General features: G+C 34.9%; 1 protein-coding gene across 11 annotated transcripts in view; it reads left to right on the top strand.

Moving 5' to 3' along the window:
- LOC149782598 (piezo-type mechanosensitive ion channel component 2-like) overlaps nucleotides 1-20810 on the top strand; it is a 263620-nt gene that overhangs the window by 227591 nt on the left and 15219 nt on the right. For all 11 annotated transcript variants that reach the window (XM_089934052.1, XM_089934060.1, XM_089934057.1 and 8 more), the window contains 6 exons: nucleotides 1082-1267; nucleotides 1921-2013; nucleotides 10964-11136; nucleotides 13222-13344; nucleotides 15896-15972; nucleotides 19225-19408. In XM_089934052.1, coding sequence (XP_089790178.1) covers nucleotides 1082-1267; nucleotides 1921-2013; nucleotides 10964-11136; nucleotides 13222-13344; nucleotides 15896-15972; nucleotides 19225-19408 — 836 coding nt within the window. The remainder of the gene's footprint in view (nucleotides 1-1081; nucleotides 1268-1920; nucleotides 2014-10963; nucleotides 11137-13221; nucleotides 13345-15895; nucleotides 15973-19224; nucleotides 19409-20810) is intronic.

The raw sequence follows: 20810 nt of genomic DNA, 5'->3' as shown, positions 1-20810 counted from the left end.
TAGAAGCTTAAAAAATAAGTTAGGGCAATTGTGAGCAATAGTTAATGTGTTTTGGAGAAAAAGTTTTGTTTTAGATCAAGCTTCCTGACCAAATATTTGTGAAGGGCTTGCATTTAAGGTAAGAAAGAAACCTTTTGATTCTGGCGTGTAAAGGTCATATGTCATAGCAATGGTAAGTTTAATTAGAAAATAGTACTAAATTTAAATTCAAGACTGCATATCTCTACCAAAAAGCCCAGGTTTTTGATACTCAATGGTCAGTAATCTCCAGAGTCGATGATGCCTTGCTAGAGCCTACCTAGAGGACTTTTAAACATGGGGCAAGTGTATAATTGTCATTATCTCCAGTCAGTGATGCCCTGTTGGTATCTACCTAGAGGACTTTTAAACATGGAGCAAGTGTATAATTGTCATTATCTCCAGTCAGTGATGCCTTGCTAGAGCCTACCTAGAGGACTTTTAAACATGGGGCAGATGTGTAATTGCCAATGTCTCCAGAGTAAATGATGCCCTATGCCTGTCTATAAATCTTTTAAACACTGCATGTGCCATTGACAGTGCTTTTGTTGGATACAGCAACCATTGAGTGAATTGTAAACCTTGTTTTTTTTTTCCCCCATCTTTTTCATAAAATTTGGTTACAATGAATTACTTTCCCCTGTGTCTTGAAGTTTGCTTAAACTTACATTTGTATGCATTTTACATCAAATTCACAAGTTCTTCAAACTTGTATAAACATGCTGTGATGGCTCAGCTGTGCTATCAGCTTATAATAACATATTCTCAGTGGTTCAGATGATTCATCAATGTGGTTTTCAGTGGTTGAGGAAACCATTCAATTCAGAAGAAACTGCTGACTTTGTATTGGTGACTGCTTGCCCTTGCAATCTCAGAGCCTAGTATTGAAACAGGACTGCAGAGGTGCAAATTGAGTGTGCTGACCAGGCTCCAGGAATTTGTTTTCAGCAGATTTGATAGTACATTTGGAGAGGTCATGTAGCATGCAATAGCCACATATAATAAAGTGAAAAATTCCATGTTCATAAACTGAGATGAATTATAAATCCTTTTTTTTAAATAGAATTATCCTACACCACGAGGCAACCCTAGAAGTCTATTGGTCAAGTATGGTGTTGGTGGACTGCTTCTGGTGCTGATTATTTTCATCATCTGGTTCCCGCTGGTCATTTTCTCTTTTGCAAATACAGTCTACATTGCCAATCCACCTATTGAGTGCCGAGTGTCCATTTCTATAGCAGGTTATCAGGTTGGTAATTATTAGTTGATTGGTGGTGGATTTTTAACAGCACTTTAAACACATTGTTGGATATATTATGCAGAGGACATGGGACCTAATGGCTTTCCCATGACAGATGTTCTTGAACCAGGGTGGCAAGGGAAGGTATCAAACCCAAAACTCTTGGATTACATGTACAGCACTGTTCCAACTGATATACCTCATGTGCCTGCTTTTGGTAATTGTAGTTAGAGAGTGTGAGCTTGTGTGTGTGCAACTGTACTGATAAAATTGAATATTAATATTGAAGTAAAGGTGACTGTCTTTACAAGAGGTTTTTGAGATTGTAATTGAAAAATGGTGTACATGAGGATTTCAATGAGTATTTTACAAACTGTAGTAAAATATATTATTATGACAATGAAATATGAAACATTTTTGCAGAATCAAAGCCTTAGACCATGCTCCATCTTAGTCTGTTTGTGATTTAGGAATGAGAGTTTCATGCTGATTGTTTTGTAAATCAGCCACTGTTCATGGTCATTGCCCTGGGACATGACAGTGAATGAGAGATTCTTGCTGATTTTGTTTGGGTAAATTTCAGCCATTGTTCACAATATATGCCTTGTAACACATCTTATCTAGGAATGAGAAAGTCATGCTCATGTTTTTTGAAATTTCAGCCACTGTTTGTGGTCAGTGCCCTGGAACATGACATAACCAGGTTTGGAGATACAGATTTAGAGTCACTGAAAAAACAATACAAGGATAACAGGGTGAGACTGCTTTGCAGTATTTATGTTTAGTTGTCTCATCATAATAGTTTTATAAAATTCTTTGCATAAGAAATCTTTAAATGTTTGAGAAATCATTATTTGTCTTGAGAACTGGTTTACAGTTGCATCATAGTAGAGTTCTGACAGTAGCATGGAATGTTGACTTCTTGTCACAGTCTTCGCCACTGTAGTTAGTATGGAGTATTTTATTTGCATTTCCTTGGTTTCTTCATGTTCTTTAGCTCTCATCTGCTATAACACACATCATTATAATGCATTCCAGATATAACATATTCATGTTGTTGACCATGTGACCAAATTAAAAACATTTTAGAAAGAAAATGAAAGAATATAGCATTTTCTATGTCCTTTACCTAAGGGCTTTTTACATTTAAAGATATAAGGCACTTTCCTGAAAATGTATACATTATACCTTCTCTTGAAAGACCACTCCTTCTGCCCCAAAATTATGGTCTCTCAAGATAGGTGGTCTCTCATAACAGGTCATGCCACTGTATAATCAATAAATCTACATTGAGAATATGGTCTTTCAGGACAGGTGGTTTGACATAGCAGTGGTCTTTTAAGACAGGTTTTACTGTACCATGATACTTTTATTTTTCAAAGCATACTTGTGACAGTAATAGAAAATTCTAAATCACATCAATGTGGGACTACTCCACATAAAAGTGCCTTCTTTGAGTCAGAAGTATACTTTACTGTAACAGTATTAATATAGGTATGTCAAAACCATTCTCCTTATATTAGATTCACCAGAATGTGATTTCTTTTTTCTTTTTCTGCCCATGTTTCCAATTAGCCACTGTTGTATTCTGTCAATGTATACCTAACAGCACATGAAATAACCAATGATGTAATGAGTCATAATTTGTATTTGTAATCGATCTTTATTGTATTCAGTAATGTTACATGGATAATCAAAATTGTCCTTGCACTAAATCCACTCCATCAATTCAGCCACTCAACCTCTGTTGACTGTGACAAACATATAAATACATTAAAGACATGTAATTGCTAATCAATTTCAATGATCTGTCACTGTCCATGTGTCAATAAGTCTGTTGCTGTCCCTGTGTCAATAAACCTGTTGCTATCCATGTGTCAATAAATATGTTGCTGTCCCGATGTAAATAGTGAACAATGATGAGAAGCTTGTCTGCTGTATTGTCCTGTAAAAGTAGTGACTAAAGTGAGCCATTGCAGTATAGAGAATTGTTCAGTTGCTGGACAGCAGGCAGTGGTCTTTTTATTGATAAATAGTGACCAATGATGACTGTTTGTTGTATTTGTCATATCAGACTAGTGACTGAAGTGTCCCAGTATCATCCAGAGTTTATATTCCAGTCAGCAGACAGCAGGGGATGGTCTTTGATAGATTATTATTTACATTAGATACTCTTTTATAATAATTATAATAATAATGCTTTATGTATAAAAGATAACTCAGTACAAAATTATTCTCCCTTGACAAATTCTTTACAATATATATGTGCACAACATGAACCTTAAGAAAAGTTGAAAAAATATGTATTTCTTATTGTGTTCAAGCATTGTTATGAAAGTTTTGGGAGAATTTGATTGTTTTACGGTAAAATGCAAGTGGTTTCAGACAAGAAACCCAGAAAGTCTAAAATTGTTATTAAATTGCTGTAGTTTGTGATAAGGGACAAAGAGATTTCCACCTTCAACAGAGTGCAGTTCATAACTAGATTGAACCTGGCTAAACATCTCATGTAGATATTGTGGTGCAGTGTACCTGGCCAAACAGATATTGTCTTGCAGTGTACCTGGCTAAACATGTCTTGTAAATATTGTCTTGCATTGTACCTGGCCAAACAGATATTGTCTTGCAGTGTACCTGGCCAAACAGATATTGTAGATATTGTCTTGCAGTGTACCTGGCTAAACATGTCTTGTAGATATTGGCTTGCATTGTACCTGGCTAAACATGTCTTGCAGATATTGTCTTGCAGTGTACCTGGCTAAATATGTCTTGTAGATATTGTCTTGCATTGTACCTGGCTAAACATGTCTTTTAGATATTATCTTGCATTGTACCTGGCTAAACAGGTCTTGCAGATATTGTGTTGCAGTGTACCTGGCTAAATATGTCTTGTAGATATTGTCTTGCATTGTACCTGGCTAAACATGTCTTGTAGATATTGTCTTGCATTGTACCTGGCTAAACATGTCTTTTAGATATTGTCTTGCATTGTACCTGGCTAAACATGTCTTGTAGATATTGTCTTGCATTGTACCTGGCTAAACAGGTCTTGTAGATATTGTCTTGCAGTGTACCTGGCTAAACAGGTCTTGTAGATATTGTCTTGCATTGTACCTGGCTAAACATGTCTTGTAGATATTGTCTTGCAGTGTACCTGGCTAAATATGTTTTATAGATATTGTCTTGCATTGTACCTGGCTAAACCTGTCTTGTAGATTGTCTTGCAGTGTACCTGGCTAAACATGTCTTGTAGATATTGTCTTGCATTGTACCTGGCTAAGCAGGTCTTGTAGATATTGTCTTGCATTGTACCTGGTAAACCTGTCTTGTAGATATTGTTTTGCATTGTACCTGGCTAAACAGGTCTTGTAGATATTGTCTTGCATTGTACCTGGCTAAACATGTCTTGTAGATATTGTCTTGCAGTGTGTCTGGCTAAACATGTCTTGTAGATATTGTCTTGCATTGTACCTGGCTAAACATGTCTTGTAGATATTGTCTTGCATTGTACCTGGTTAAACATGTCTTGTAGATATTGTCTTGCAGTGTACCTGGCTAAACATGTCTTGAAGATATTGTCTTGCAGTGTACCTGGCTAAACATGTCTTGTAGATATTGTTTTGCAGTGTGTCTGGCTGAACATGTCTTGTAGATATTGTCTTGCATTGTACCTGGCTAAACATGTCTTGAAGATATTGTCTTGCAGTGTGTCTGGCTAAACATGTCTTGTTTATATTGTCTTACAGTGTATCTTGATAAACATGTCTTGTAGATATTATGGTGCACTTCCATTTACAGTTTTATATACTAAAACAGCTTTACATGTCAGTTCTGTTGTCAGTTTCCATCTAACTTTTGATTAAGACAGTAATCAAGCATTGGTTGAATATATGCATCAAAATATATGATTCTGATATCAGGAGGGAGGTATTTCTTAAATTTGACAAGCTCCTTGAAGAAATCAATTTACAAACATTATTAACTTGTACATCCGAATGAAGAAAGCTGTCAACAAAATGCCAAGAAGCTTATGATGTAAAACATTCATTGGTTGTATTCTTAAGATTCAAGTTCAGATACTTCTGGTCCATGGGAGCTAATATCAGAGCTGTGATTATTAGCGCTGAAACAAATGCCTGACTTTACTCTTCTGATATTCACATCCAGCATTTGATTAGTATTCGACGTCATCATCAAATAGTTACCAATGTCACTACCAGCTTGGATTGAATCAAAACCTAGGATAAGTCTGGTCCTACTTTCACCAAATATTTCAGTTCAGAAAACATGTTGCTAACCTTACCTGACTGTCCCACATTAAGCAGTCCAGTTGTATGTCAAACAGCCCTCACAAAAATATTATACATGATGAAGCTTTGTCCATTCATGTCTTTGTGGCCTGGAATCTGACTATACATAAAGAAAATCTATCGATTCACATCTTACTAACCTGCAGTCTGACTAGACATGATTAAGCACTTTCAATACATGTATTCCTGTTGGGATCTGATCTCTTATTCCTGATGGGATCTGATCTCTTGTATTTCTGATGGGATCTGATATCTTGTATTGCTGTTGGGATCTAATCTTGTGTATTCCTGATGGGATCTGATTTCTTGTATTCCTGTTGGGATCTGATCTTTTGTAATCCTAATTGGATCTGGTCTCTTGTATTCCTGTAGGGATCTGATCTCTTGTATTCCTGTTGAGATGTGATTGCTTGTATTCCTGATGGGATCTGATCTCCTGTATTCCAGTTGAGATATGATCTCTCATATTCCTGTTGAGATGTGATTGCTTGTATTCCTGATGGGATCTGATCTCTTTTTTTCCCAATGGGATCTGATCTCTTGTATTCCTGATGGGATATGATCTCTTGTATTTCTGATGAGATCTGAGCTTTTATTCCCAATGGGATCTGATCTCTGATAATTAATCCTTTAAATCCATATTTATATAAAAAATAAATGTGTATATGTACACATATATGTATATATTGTGTGTGTGTGTACTTATATGTAAGCTACTATTATTAGGGGTATTGTGTTCTTTGAAATTTTTGCAACTCTATATGCATATGTTGAATTACAATCGGTTGACATGAATATTTCATTATTTCTCATACAGTTCATCAGAATCTAATTATTTGATTGCAAGTCTTAAATTTAAAATGTGTGATAAGGGAATGGTTTGTCTTTTGCATTTGTAGATGGCAAGATATATGGACTAGGGATCCCAAAATACCTGACTTAGGAATTTACACAAGATAATGTTATGAACATGTTATTTAATACTTCAATTAGGAGGTATTTACAACCATAATGTTATTTCATGTTGTACAGTACTTCAGTTAGGTTGTTGCATAGGATAATACAGTACATGAATTGGATAGTTTCATTGGATAATGTTATTACATATCATATAATAGTTCAGTTTGGTGGTTACATATGTTATTACACATTTCATACAATACATGAATTAGGCAGTTACACCTTGATGTTATTAAACATTATACTATACTTTATATAATGCAATAATAATAGTATTATACATGTCATACAGTACTTGAATTAGGTAGCATGAATTTACAAATTTTATGAAAGTCATCTTGCCCAGGGCATCTGACTGGTAAATTAATTTTGCCCTGGGGTGATTTGAGCTTGCCCAAAAAAGGAACAACAAAATATGGTGGTTATAAAATATAGAATGTTTCAAGGAAATTGCATTATGTTGATTTTACAAATATACAACTTTCAGTTTTCTTTTATCTTTGTTTGCACTTTAAAACAGTATGTTAAAAGGATAGATAAGGTTTTGGAAATGTTTAGAATTTTAAGGGAATATTTAGGTTTAAGATCTTGAACTAAATAATTAAACAGCAAAGATCAGAACTTATTTTAATTTTAATTATGTCATATGTAACATTTTTGTATCCATGTTTCCAATTAGAATTCAATTGATCATGTAGATTTAAGTATCAGTTCCTACAAAAAATAAGGTAGAACTAAGTCCCTTGCAGAAATATTCCAGTATAAATGAATTCTCTCAGCTTCTGCTTTCACTTGCATGTTATGTAACTTTTACCTTGAAATGAGATAACTACCGTATTTACCATATATGTTGGGACACCGTATTTGTTGGGACACCATAAATTATTTTTAAAAGTAATTTTTTGTGCACTGTATGTTCTGGGACACATCGTTTTTTTCGAGTCGTAAGTTGTGGGACACCATTTAAATCATTTGAAAATTATACATCGGAAATTGCACTCCAACTGAAATTTTATTTTAAAAAATATAAAACTGTATACTTGACATAAAACTCTTCAATCCACTGCAGCAGCATCTCATCAACACAACCCTTCTCCTGCACACGTACGATCTATTCTTTTGGTACATGAATGTATTTTTAGCTTTCTCATACCGTGAAAAAATGTTAGAGACAACACACCACCTGAAGCGGAAACTGCAAGGACAAAAGTCAGATGTTTTCAAATCTGCACAGGTCTTGCTAATTCTCGCACTTTTGATGCCCATCTTATAGTCCATCCAGGAATGCGATCAAAGTACACTAGAGTTTTATCCATGTTAATGATCATATTATCGGCAAAATGATCTATTCATCACGTGATTTTATTTTGCTCCAGATCTTCTGGATGATGCTGGGTCATCGATGTTCGCGCACGAAGCATTATATTGTAAACTTTAAACACTGTCCATTGTTTCACTTTATTTTAAAAAATGTGAATACTGGTGAAAAGAAACCCAAGTTAGCTTCCATATCTCGGCCGTCTTTGTTTATTCGAAGCTAAAATATAAAAAATCAGCACACGTGAAAGAATCCAAGTCAGCTTCTGAGGTCGGCTTGCTTTGCAATAAAATATTCTTTGTATTGATATCCTTTAAAAAAAATTCGGCTTCCGAGTCCAAAGTCGGCTTCCAACGTCGGCTTGCTTTGTGATAAAAATAACTTTTGTCTTTGATGTCCTGTCGGTAAGTTCAAAGAAGTTTACTGTTGGCTGCCAGCTGTGTTTATTTACCACCAGGGCTTCTATGTGCTTGGCATTTTTTGTAGTAATTATTACAAAGGTGCACTGATGTCTGCGGATAAATAGTAATGATACTTTTGTAACCTGCGCCGGCGAAAAGATTTTCACTTGCACTCAAGTGAATGTGTTTTTAAATAATTTTTTTTGCGAGATACTGTCATACAGTAGACCTGGATAAAAATTATTCTTGACTATTTTGAACCTAACACCGTGCCGTGCGTGAATGGCAGTTGTCTTCAGTATATCGGTTGATTATTTCCCTCTCGTTTGCGAATTCATCGACATCTGTGCACAAAGCACTATATTGCGTCAAAATTTGTTCCATTGTTTCAATTTATTTTCAAAATTCCCGTGAATATAATTGAAAAGGAACCCAAGTTTGCTTCCATATCTCGGCCGTCTTTGTATATTAAACAAAAATATATATATATATAAAAATCGGCTCACTTTACAAAATTCAGTCAGCTTCCGATGTCGGCTTGCTTTGCAATAAAATAACCTTTGTATTGATATCCATTACCAAAAACAAAAAAAGTAACCAAAGTTGGCTTCTGAGATCGGCTTGCTTTGTAATAAAAATCACCTTTTGTCTTTGATGTCCTGTCGGTAGGTTCAAAGAAGGAGTTAACTGATTGCTGCCAGTCATGTTTATTCACCACCAGGGCTTCTATGTTCGATGTGTTTGGCATCTGTGGTTACAGTTAATAGAAAGTATCATTGATGTCTGCGAGTATATAGTAAGGATAATTTTGTAACCCAAGCTGGTGAAAAGATTGTCAATTACACTTAAGTGAATGTGTTTTCAAATGATCATTTTTATTTGCGACATACTGTCATACAGTAGACCTGGATATAATTCAGTCTTGATTATTTTGCACCTAACACCGTGTCATGCGTGAATGGCGTCTTCAAGATATCGGTTGACTATTTCTCTCTTTGTTTGCGATTTTGTTGGCTTCAGTTTTCAGTCGGATAACATGTTCAAACTTTGGAGCACAACCACACACAATTGCTTCTCAATGTTCATGTGAACAACGTGGTGTGCACAGGTGCTCGACGCGAGCTTGATGTTAAGAAAAAAAAAAAACAATCATCTAAAGGACAAAAATCATACAGAGTGACAAAAATACCTTAGATTACCCCCATGACCCGTTCTGACCCGTTCAACTCCGAAATATGATTGGCTCAAAAGGTTATACTTATTATCATAGGAACACAGAAGTGTCCACAATGATAAACTTCGCAAAAATCGTACATTTTGGAGCCCGTAACTTCAGTTTGGTACAACGCAGAAAAGTCAATGATGGCTTGATGGATAGAAAAATATCTCAGAAGTAAAACGAGCCATATAGTATGGTCACGTGCCTTTAAAGACAGAAATAGCAGAAGGAAATCGAGGGTCATGGGGGAGCGAAGTATTTGAAGTTCCATACCTTCTCTCATATATATTATGATAGAGAGGGTCCTATGTCAGAACGGGTCATGGGGGTAATCTAAGGTATTTTTGTCACTCTGTATGATTTTTTCCTTTAGATGATTGTTTTTTTTCTTAACATCAAGCTCGCATCGAGCACCTGTGGTGGTGTGTGGTATCGGACATAATTGATACACGCTACAGTATGGAATCCTACGTGGAAATATTTTATTCTTAAATGCTCATGTTGAAAAAAGGAATAAATGATAACAACACAAGGTTAGTTTCTTTTTATTATCAATTCAGTGTTTTATTTATCTATTTTATTGCAACGTGCAGTGGGGTGGGGGGAAACACAAATGCAATACAATTTTATTTCATTTCTTAAATCTTGGGACATATGACTAAAGTGAAAAAATATTTCACCATAAGTTCTGGGACAGGAAAAAAAAATTATTTTATCGTGTCCCAACATATGCGGTAAATACGATAGATGTTATCATGCCATGAGATAACAAGAGACATGTACTGCATAATGTGTCCCCAGAATTGTATCATACCATAAGGTAAAATAATATTTCATAACTTGTCCCCATAAATATATCATACAGTGAAATAAGATACTGCATAACTTGTCCTCATAATTATATAATACAGTGAGATAAGATACTGTATTTCTTGTCCTCCTTAAGTGTATTCATCCCATGAAAAGTACATACTGCACATTAATGTGTCACCATGACTGTGTTTGTGCTGCATAACTTGTCCCCATTAATGTATTCATACTATGAGATTAAATGCTGCATAACTTGTCCCATTAACTGTTCATGCTGCATAAATCATCCCCAAAAATGTATCTGTGACATGATATTACATGCTGCTTAACTGTGTGACCCATAGCTGTGTTCATACTGTATAACTTGTCCCTGTAAATATATTCATACCATGAGATTACATGCTGCATAACTGTGTGACCTATAACTGTTTTGATACTGCACAACTTGTCCCTGTAAATATATTCATACCATGAGATTACATGCTGCATAACTGTGTGACCTATAACTGTTTTGATACTGCACAACTTGTCCCTGTAAATATATTCATACCATGAGATTACATGCTGCATAACTTAATAGTCACAATAATAGTATCAAATCATGATATAACTAGATTCTGCATAATCAGACATTATTTATATTAGTATCATTTTTTTAAATTAATTTTGTATCACCCCGTTTTTCAGGATGCTCTAGCCTTCCTGAGTGGATTTGGTGCAGAGGACATCACGCGAATCCGACTGGAGGGGAAATCCACATCTATTTGGGGAATTAGTCCACCCAGTGAACATGACCTTATTCATAAACTCAACAGTTCCAATCCAGACATGAAACTGGACTTTTATGTATCATTTACTAGGTATGAACTGTCAGGTTGACAATTAAGGCTTGATCCAAGCATCAGCTCACTGGGAAATCCTTCTCATCACAAACAGTCTTCATTTCTCACTAAATGTCTTGCCCACATCAGTGGAAAATTACTCATAACTGTCCATTTCTGGTCTATGACATTATGTCAGTGACTGTTTTATGGTATAGTTAAAGTTTTTCATGACCGATCATGTGGCCTAATGGTTTGAGCATCTGTCTCAGATGTGGGAGGTCGTGAGTTCAGTCCCCAGCCTAGTCATACCAAAGACTTACAAAAATGGTACTAACAGCTGCCTCACTTGGCACTCAGCATTAAGAGGTTAGTATTAGGACTGGTTGGACTGGTGTCAGGATAATGTGACTGGGTGGGACATCATGCTAAATGTCTGCAACATGATGCCCCAGTGCTAGACTTCACTATAAACTGCCACACTGCAGACATCATAGCAATATGAACGAATTTTTTTAAAAGCTATGTTAAAAATCCAAATCACACACACGCACACACACACACAGTTTTTCATTGTAATGTAGAATGGACATGCTGGCCCAGTCTGTGTTTGATCTTTCATTCATCCAAAAAGATTTAACACTTGAATGATGATTAATATACCATGTAGTAGCCAATATAACCTGTGGGTTATCTAAGTTTTTCCCGACCACGCACCCCTTCTGCAGAGTATATATGTCCGTGTGCTACACGATTTGAGTTGTACTCATATTACTATGTAGTAATATTTTAAAAGACTTGTTTGCTATTTTAAACAGTGCACCAAGTTTCAAATTATAAACAAGTCTGACGTTGATTAGATAGTTATGTTTAACATTGCAGCTAAATATTTAAACGTTTAAAGATGATATAATAACAAGATCAACATAATAATATCAGCTTCTTGAATTTAATAACTTAATAATTCATGAAGAGCAACAATGTTGCCGAGTTTACTAAAATATTAAACTGCCACAGATGGGTCTGATTGACTATCATAGTCCGATTAGAGCTACCATAGATGAGTCAATGTGGAATCTGTTGCAAATAGTAGCACATGTTATTGTTTTTTGTAAAATCAGAATGTGTGTGTGTTCATGCCATCCGGTGATTATTAAATGTAGGTGACTATTTTGTTGATTTTTAATTACCTGTAATGGGTAGTCATGGCTTTGGTCCTGCATGTAACAAAGAGAACACATGACATCATTGTTAATTGTTTGAGACGGTTCAAGATGAGGAAACTAATTATCAATTGCTCTAGTTTGGTTTAAACAGCTCTGCTGCAGTTCAGTGGTAAACAGAAAAGAAGATTCACCATGCCCTAGTATTTTATACTATGTTTATAATGATGAGAAGCCAACACAGATATTGGTCATTCATTATTCATTATGAAAACTTGCGGGTTATGTACATCCGCAGGTGATCTAATATAATTTTACACACAACAGTAAAATTTTGAGTAATACATGAGTGCATACTGTACTTGGATGCATGCTTGTAAATTAGTCAAATTACTGCTGTGATAGCCTGTAAAATAGCTCCTTTTAGCAAGACCTACTCTGTGTTTTCTTGTTCATGGCCACTTTAAATAAAGTTTGAATATGTCTGTTATTAGATGTTGATTATAAACAGTCCTCAGCATATATTGAAAGAGAACAGGTTTACTGTAGATGGGAAGAATTCCTTAACACCTAATACAAAAGAACAAATTTACTATAGATTTGCATTAAGTCACCAAAATTCTAAAAGAATTAAGCTACATGCATGTCTTATGTTCCCATGTACAAATAATGACAAAAATTTTCAAACGTTAATTTGATATTTCATTACAACAGAGAGGCTGGCCTTAAATTTATTTTTGTATTTACTTTTGTTTGCAAATTTTTTCAATATGTAACTAACTGCACAGAATTCATACTTTATTATTTATCTTGTAAAACTTACTGCATGGAAATCGTCACATTTATCAAATGAAATAAAAATCCAAAAATTTATGTATAAAAACCTTATAAGATGTTTTGTCTTTAGATATTGAATACAACTACTGTATAATTTAAGATGGTAACAATTTGACTTTTTCAGGGCACCGAAGTCAGGACAGGCAGGCGAGACACTTAGCAACGATTTTGTGCGACCTCTTAATAAAAATAACCAGCAGCAACTTGCTCAAATGATAAAAAATGTCGGCAGCGGCAGTGATTCAATGTAAGTTCATGTTTGGCAAATGAAATACAAATATTTTGTGGATATTAATGATTAAATTTGATCCAGGACTACTGTCATATCATGTCAGCCTTTTTCTCTGATCCAAATATACTGTTGTCTCATGTCAGCCTTTTCTCTGATCTAAAGCTACTGTTATTGCATGCCAGCCCTTTTGTCAGATCCAAAGCTATTGTAATCATGTGTAAGCCTTTTTCACTGATCCAAAGCTACTGTAATCATGTGTCAGCCTTTTTCTCTTGTCCAAGCTACTATTATTATACAGTGTAAACCTTTACCACATGTCCAAAATTACCTGTGTCATGATGTTTTATTCTTAACGGTAATTTGACACATTACCAAGTTCTACGTATCAACCATGAACTGTCAGTCAGTTCTGTATTTACCTTCTGCTGTCAGTCATTTCTTCTATATTTATAGTCTGCTGTCAGTCAGTTCTGTATTTACATTCTGCTGAAAGTTCTATACTTCGATTTTGCTGTCAGTCATTTGTTCTGTATTTACATTCTGCTGAATTACTGACCAATCTGAAGTTAGGTTAAATAATTATCATGTAACCATGCCTGGGATGCTAATCTTGTCTAACAACAGAGTGGCATTGTTCACTGTTGGTCTGACATAGATAAATTTCACTAAATAGAAGATTGTTGATATTTCATCTTTAATCCATTGTTATTTAAATTTTCACTCGAACTGAAAATTACTCTAAAATATTCAGAATTTTGTGAGACGATATATAATTTCATAGAAAATGCTACTTAAATAAATGGTTATGGTTGTCTTAGCTCTGGTGATTCTTCACTTGAACGTTTGTGACAAAGCTTCTTACCTGCCATACCACAATGTCATGTGAAAAACATGATTTTGGACTCCCAAACCCCTAGATATGGTTGTGTTTTGAAAAGCACGATTTTCAGATATCTGAGCCCACCCATCCAAGTTTTTTCAACAATAGAAATAAAATGCATATTTCTTGACCACCAAGATGTATGCCAGTAATCTGTATTATGTATGAACAGTAAACAGTCCTTCTCAAATTTAGCAAAACTTATCCTCGGAACATGAAGCTGATATAGAGGCAATTAAAAGGTAAGGTGGTCAGACATATACAGCCACCTTTCAGATCACTTATTTAACTCCCCAATAACTAGGGTGATGTGTCGTGTCAAGTTCTGCTCTGGGAGAGTCCATTTAACTAATTTACATAGGTTAAGTAGACATAGGAGAATAACCCAATTCATCAAAGTTAAGTACATCGATCAGTGAGACCAGCAGAAGAATGGATGTTATAATATATCACTGCATGAAATGAGAATGTTGAAGCCAACTTTAATAAAGTTTGTGATCAGCAGCAGCATTTCTTTGAAGTCAGATTTTTACTCCAGATATTAAATGCAAAACATTAATTCATTTGTCTGAATTGTATTCAAGTGTGATTCATTTTTGTAGAATGTCATTCAGGAAGCAATATCTCACTACTGAAGTCCAGCAAAATAAATTTCAAACCTTCAGGCTGATGAAGTTTTACTTTATCAAGCATAGCAGCAAGGGGTAGAAATTTAATTCTTTGTACTTGCAAACCTCATATTGACAGAAGTCATTTAGAAGTATATGACATCAACTGAAAAAGAACACCTGTATGTAGCATCAAATGATTCAGACATTTTATGAAAAAAATACGACCTATGTAATTAATACTACCAATATGCTTATTTCATCTTCTCAAACATTTTTGTATTTTATTAGCATTTATTTACTGCTGTATTACCTGTAAACACCCCATTAAATTTGAAAATACTATGTTCTGATTCTTCTGCCAGTGAAATGGTCAGTACCAAATGTTATAACCAGGATTCACGCTGAGAATCCAGCAGGGAAGTTTGAACAACAGTACAATCTGGCCTCTAGTGAGTGCAAAGATCAACACTAATGACACTTGCATTGCTTTAAACCTTCTACTAATCTTTTGAGAGCGACAAAGACCACATGAAAATAAGCATTATTTCGGAATCCAGTGGATTTTAAAGACAGAAATCTGATGGATGTTTTTATTTAATGTTTTTGTGGTTGTGATGATGTGATTGCATATGTGTATGTATATGTCATTGATAAATGACAATGCTAAGTCTACCAGCTTTTTCTTTCTTTGTAAATTTATTAAATGCTTTGAGGAAAACAAAACCAACAGACAAGTATAAAAAAATTATTCAGATTTGAATTTCTAATCTATTGGCTTATATGAAAAGATAGCTTATTATCAATTGGATGACATCACTTTTATGTTGCTAGTATGCACTGACTCCTGTTAGGACCTCAAAACACACTTTTTGAGGCTCAGAAATCCCCCAACACTGTCTAGAAATATGGCCAGTATGAAGCTTGCCAGTAGCTTCGTGTAGGTCAGTGGTTCTTACTCGGGTTTATTTTGCCTGTAGCTTCCTGTGGGTCAGTGATTCTTACTAGGTTTTATTGTGTTGTGTTGCTGAATATGTTGGTTTTTTTTAATGAACAAGCATCATATTTTGTTTTGCAGTACTATAGAGCAAGTTTTCCCATACTACATCCGCCTGCCTGCTAAGGGAAGAGCAGAAGGTGCAACTTATCTAAAAGGTATGTCCAGTTCAACCATATTCTTTCATCCACTGAGAACCCCACACTCCATTTTCACAAAACTTTGGCAGTTCTTTCCACAAGGTATCTTATATGTGGTAAAACATAAACATACATGATACCCAGGAAAGGCACGTTTTAAAAATACATGCCAGGTTAACTGTGATTACTCTGAGAATTCATATAAAAACAAAATTGAAAATTATATCTATGGGTATTAACTACCAGTTAAAGGTGCCTTCCCTTGGTCCCAAGTATATTTTACTGGAACATCAATCCAGCCCCAATTTTCCATAAATTTATTAGTCGGGCACTTATCATGGGAGAAATTCATACACAAAATTATATACACTTTTCTCTTGATAATGGGGGTTTTTAAAGTGTAGACTTCAACATAAGTTAAGGTGCTGTTTATCACATGAACTCTAAAATATCAAACAGGGTATGGACATTGATGGTGGGGATGGCAGTAAATGCTTGAATACTCATTTAATAATTGTCTTGGGAATAAATGTTGATGAATTGCTTTTATAGTTATTGATCTTTAGTATTAGTTACCTTTTCTTCTTCAGTATAGCCAATCTCTCTATGATCTAACAAAACCTTACTCTAAGTGGTTTAAACACACATCACGTGTACCGGCATGTTATTGTGAAATTTCTGCTTGTCCTTGAGCACACGTCTGAGCACAGTTTGGGAGTTTTAACTCTGAACTTTGGAACTGGCATCACCATAATGAACTCTATATGTGAAACCAAACTTGTCATGCATCTAGCACACCTTTCGCATGGTTTCTTTGTGATTGTTGGTCACATTTGTGAAAGAGTAAACCACTGATTAATGTTAGATAATTATTTACATATAATTACAGTGTTCATGGTGTTTGATTAGTCAATTAACATGAGTTTACATACAACTGTGACATCTAGTTAATACGCAGGTAGGATTTGTATGAACTTTTTTTATTTATTCAACCTGCTTGATTTGATACAAAAGACTAATTAGCATCATAATAGTATTCAATACAGTTCTGACCGAAACACGCTGCAGCTATGATCAATTAGCACTTTTCATATTTGAATAGCAGAGGGCTATCACATTTTTGATGAATACACAGAAACTGAATAGAAAAATAAAACTGAAACATGAATTTGACTTGGCAAGATTTGTTTGATTGGTATTTATTTCTTAAGTGTTGCCATCTGTAGGCATTACTGATATTTTAATTGACTGATAGTTTGACATATAGTTATTTACATACGTAAGGACAATTTTTTCCTTTTTTGAATAAATATACAACTTTTATTTTAAACATTATACATGTTTCATAATTTTGAATCAACATTTCTCGACACTAACTGCAGTTTTCGATGATAAATTGAGTGCTATATCAAAGTTTGATTGACCACATTTTGATCATGATTATCTTCACGTTCAACAAATAGGGTAATATCTTTTGATATTTTCAAGAAGAAAAAATGGGACCCATGCCAGATCCTTATTGTATGCAGGTTCTCAAATTAACCAAGTGTAAGTTATCCAGGGAGAGTTGCCCATCTTTTGTTCTAAGTCAACAACAAATATATAGTTTGATATGGCATTCAGGTCAGGCCAAGATGTATTCATGTACAATATTAGATGAGATATTTCGCAGGCTCAGATCAGAACATGAATGCAGTTTTTTAAATTGTTTTATGCTATCCACTGATTTTTAGCTCTACTTTTCATGGACCAGAAGAGCTTAGGTGATGGTCTGTTGTTTGCTGTCCATCGATCCATTAGCACAAAACTGTTATACCTACAGTGTGACCCTGCTATAACATGGTAGTTGGGAGCCATAAAACCCGACCGCGTTATATACTGAACCGTGTTAGCTGAAGAAAATGTACCCCCCCAAAAAATTGTGTGTGTGAGGGGGTGGGGGGTGGGTAATAAATGCGGGCGGTAAAATACATGCTTTGTCGGCACAGTTACCAACTTAAATTGATGCATATTAACTGAAAAATACACCTGTAGTGAAAACAGAAGACATAATATAATAGTTTACTTTATTTAAAGAACCATGAATTGGTACATATACGTGAATCCTGTTTATATATAAGTGTTTAATATATAGCATGAATAGAGTATCAACACCATGTACTCACCTGCGAACCTCATCGTATACATTGAATCCACAATACAAGTGATTACATCGAAAATATGCACACACAGCTTTGAAACATTCATTAATTTTGTAACAGGTCATATTGATCTGAATTCTGTGGGAAAACATAGCACAATCACGTAATGAATGATGAAGCACATTTACTTTAAAGTACGTTCCAACGGAGTGTGCTATAGCGGGGTTACACTGTACTTAGAAGATTGTTAAGAAACTTTGCACACAAAGACATCCCAAGGTCTAGCTGGTCCTAAACTAAAATGGTGCCATTCAAGCTTCCAATATGCCGACTGCAACAAGCATCATGGAAATCTTATCATTGCTCCTTCTGAATGGATGGTCATATCAACCTGGGGTTTTCACTAACAGACTTCTTACCATGTCTCATTGATCCTCAATGAAAATAGCACCAATCAGACATCCAATATGGCCACCATTTTGGACATAGTGAATACCTTACTGCATAAAGTGATATCAACATTGGGTTTTCAACACAAGACTGATATCTAGTTGGTAATGCATGAAAATGGTTCCACTCTAACAGCCAGTATAGCCATCATGTCAGCCATTTTGTAAATTTTGTCATTGCTACTCCTTAATGGAAAGTCACAGCGACATCTGGTGTTCACCAGAAGTCAAATTATTATATCTGGTTGGTCCTGTGTGAACATTATGCCAGTCTGACTTCATATATGAGTGCCACATTGAACATATCAAAATCTTTTTACTAATTCTTCTGAATATATGATCACAGCAACATGGAGTTTTCACAAATGGTGTCAGGTTTGTCCTGAATGAAACTGCTGCCAATCTTTCATCCAGTATGTTTGCTACAGTGGCAAATGTGAAATTTGTATGGCTATCAGAAATGGTTTCAGCACTTGGCATTTAAAAAGATGAAATGGTTCTGTCTTGAATTTACATAAACTGTTTTCAGAAACTAGAGTGGCAGTCCCTTTGAGGAACTTGTACATTTGTGTTTTTTAAGCAAGCACCAAAACCATGAAAATTGGTATCTCACAAATAAAAGAAAATTCACAGTAAACAAGGCTAGACTTTAAGCATTTTTTTTGTCTTCACAATAACAGCTGATAGAGAGCCTTTATTGCTGAAGTTAAACCAAAGCCCTAATGTAACAGCATCTGTGCCTGGCATGTCTGAGTGGTGGACCATGGGAACAAACAAAGGCAAGAACAGTAGTGAGGTGCTGGAGTTGATAACGTTCAATGACCGAGTGGAACCAGCAGGTTTCTCTGTCATCACAGGATATGGGTAATTTTATAAATTAAGTAATGTATTGTGCTTGTTGTGTGCCAGGAATACCATGATGGTAAAATTGTCTGAGCTTATGATTTTATGACTACCTGTCATGTTCTGACAAATTATGAAGATGGTGGCTCCTTCTAAAACAATTTGCATGGTATTGGCAGTTTTTGTTGACACTACACCCAGGAAGACAAAGTGGCATCAGTTTAAATTGCAGTATTAACAGCAGATATTTACACATTAACAAATGTCAATTTAATTTCTCACACACAGATTTTCTTGCAGCTTTCAGGTCTGATTACAACATTTTATATGTTTTGATTGTTGTCTTTAACTGTACATATAAATGATGAGTAAACTTTAAGATCTTTAGCCCATTGGAGAACAATTTATCCACATGGAATTCCATTTTTGTTTTGCCCAGCTCGTGTAGGTGATAGGAATATTTAAAGTTTTTTAAATTTCTTATAAATGTATTTTAGAACATTAGGCTAAAGTTTAGTACCTAACTTTGTAAATGTATGAACATGAGGCAAAAGTTTGGTACCTCGCTTTGTAAATGTAGGAACATGAGGCAAAAGTTTGATACCTCGCTTTAGAAATATATCAATATGAGGCAAACGTTTGGTACATTGCTTTATAAATGTATGATAGAATATGAGACAAAAGTTTGGTACCTTGCTTTATAAATGTATGATATAACATGAGGCAAAAGTTTGGTACCTCGCTTTAGAAATGTATGATACAACATGATGAAAAACTTTGGTACCTCACTTTGTAAATATATGAACATGAGGCAAAAGTTGGGTACCTCGCTTTATAAATGTATGATAGAACATTAGGCAAAAGTTTGGTACCTTGCTTTATAAATGTATGATCATGAGGCAAAAGTTTGGTACCTCACTTTATAAATGTATGAACATGAGGCAAACGTTTGGTACCTTGCTTTATAAAAGTATGATAGAACATGAGGCAAAAGTTTGGTTCCTTGCTTTATAAATGTATAATAAAACATGAGGCAAAAGTTTGGTTCCTTGCTTTATAAATGTATAATAAAACATGAGGCAAAAGTTTGGTTCCTTGCTTTATAAATGTATGATAGAACATGAGGCAAAAGTTTGGTACATTGCTTTATAAATGTATAATAAAACATGAGGCAAAAGTTTGGTTCCTTGCTTTATAAATGTATGATAGAACATGAGGCAAAAGTTTGGTACATTGCTTTATAAATGTATGATAGAACATGAGGCAAAAGTTTGGTACCTCGCTTTATAAATATATGAACATGAGGCAAACATTTGGTACCTTGCTTTATGTGTATTGGAACATTAGCCATAAGCTTGAATGATCTTTTTCAAGGCATAATCAAGTTTGAGAATGATAACTGTTCATTTTTAAAATTACGATT

This window comes from Sinohyriopsis cumingii, chromosome 15 (assembly GCF_028554795.1).
Source record: "Sinohyriopsis cumingii isolate HCF-2022 chromosome 15, ASM2855479v2, whole genome shotgun sequence".
Lineage (NCBI taxonomy): Eukaryota > Metazoa > Mollusca > Bivalvia > Unionida > Unionidae > Sinohyriopsis > Sinohyriopsis cumingii.
Note: the sequence above shows the minus strand (reverse complement) of the source record. Positions and strands in the feature narration are given on the sequence as shown.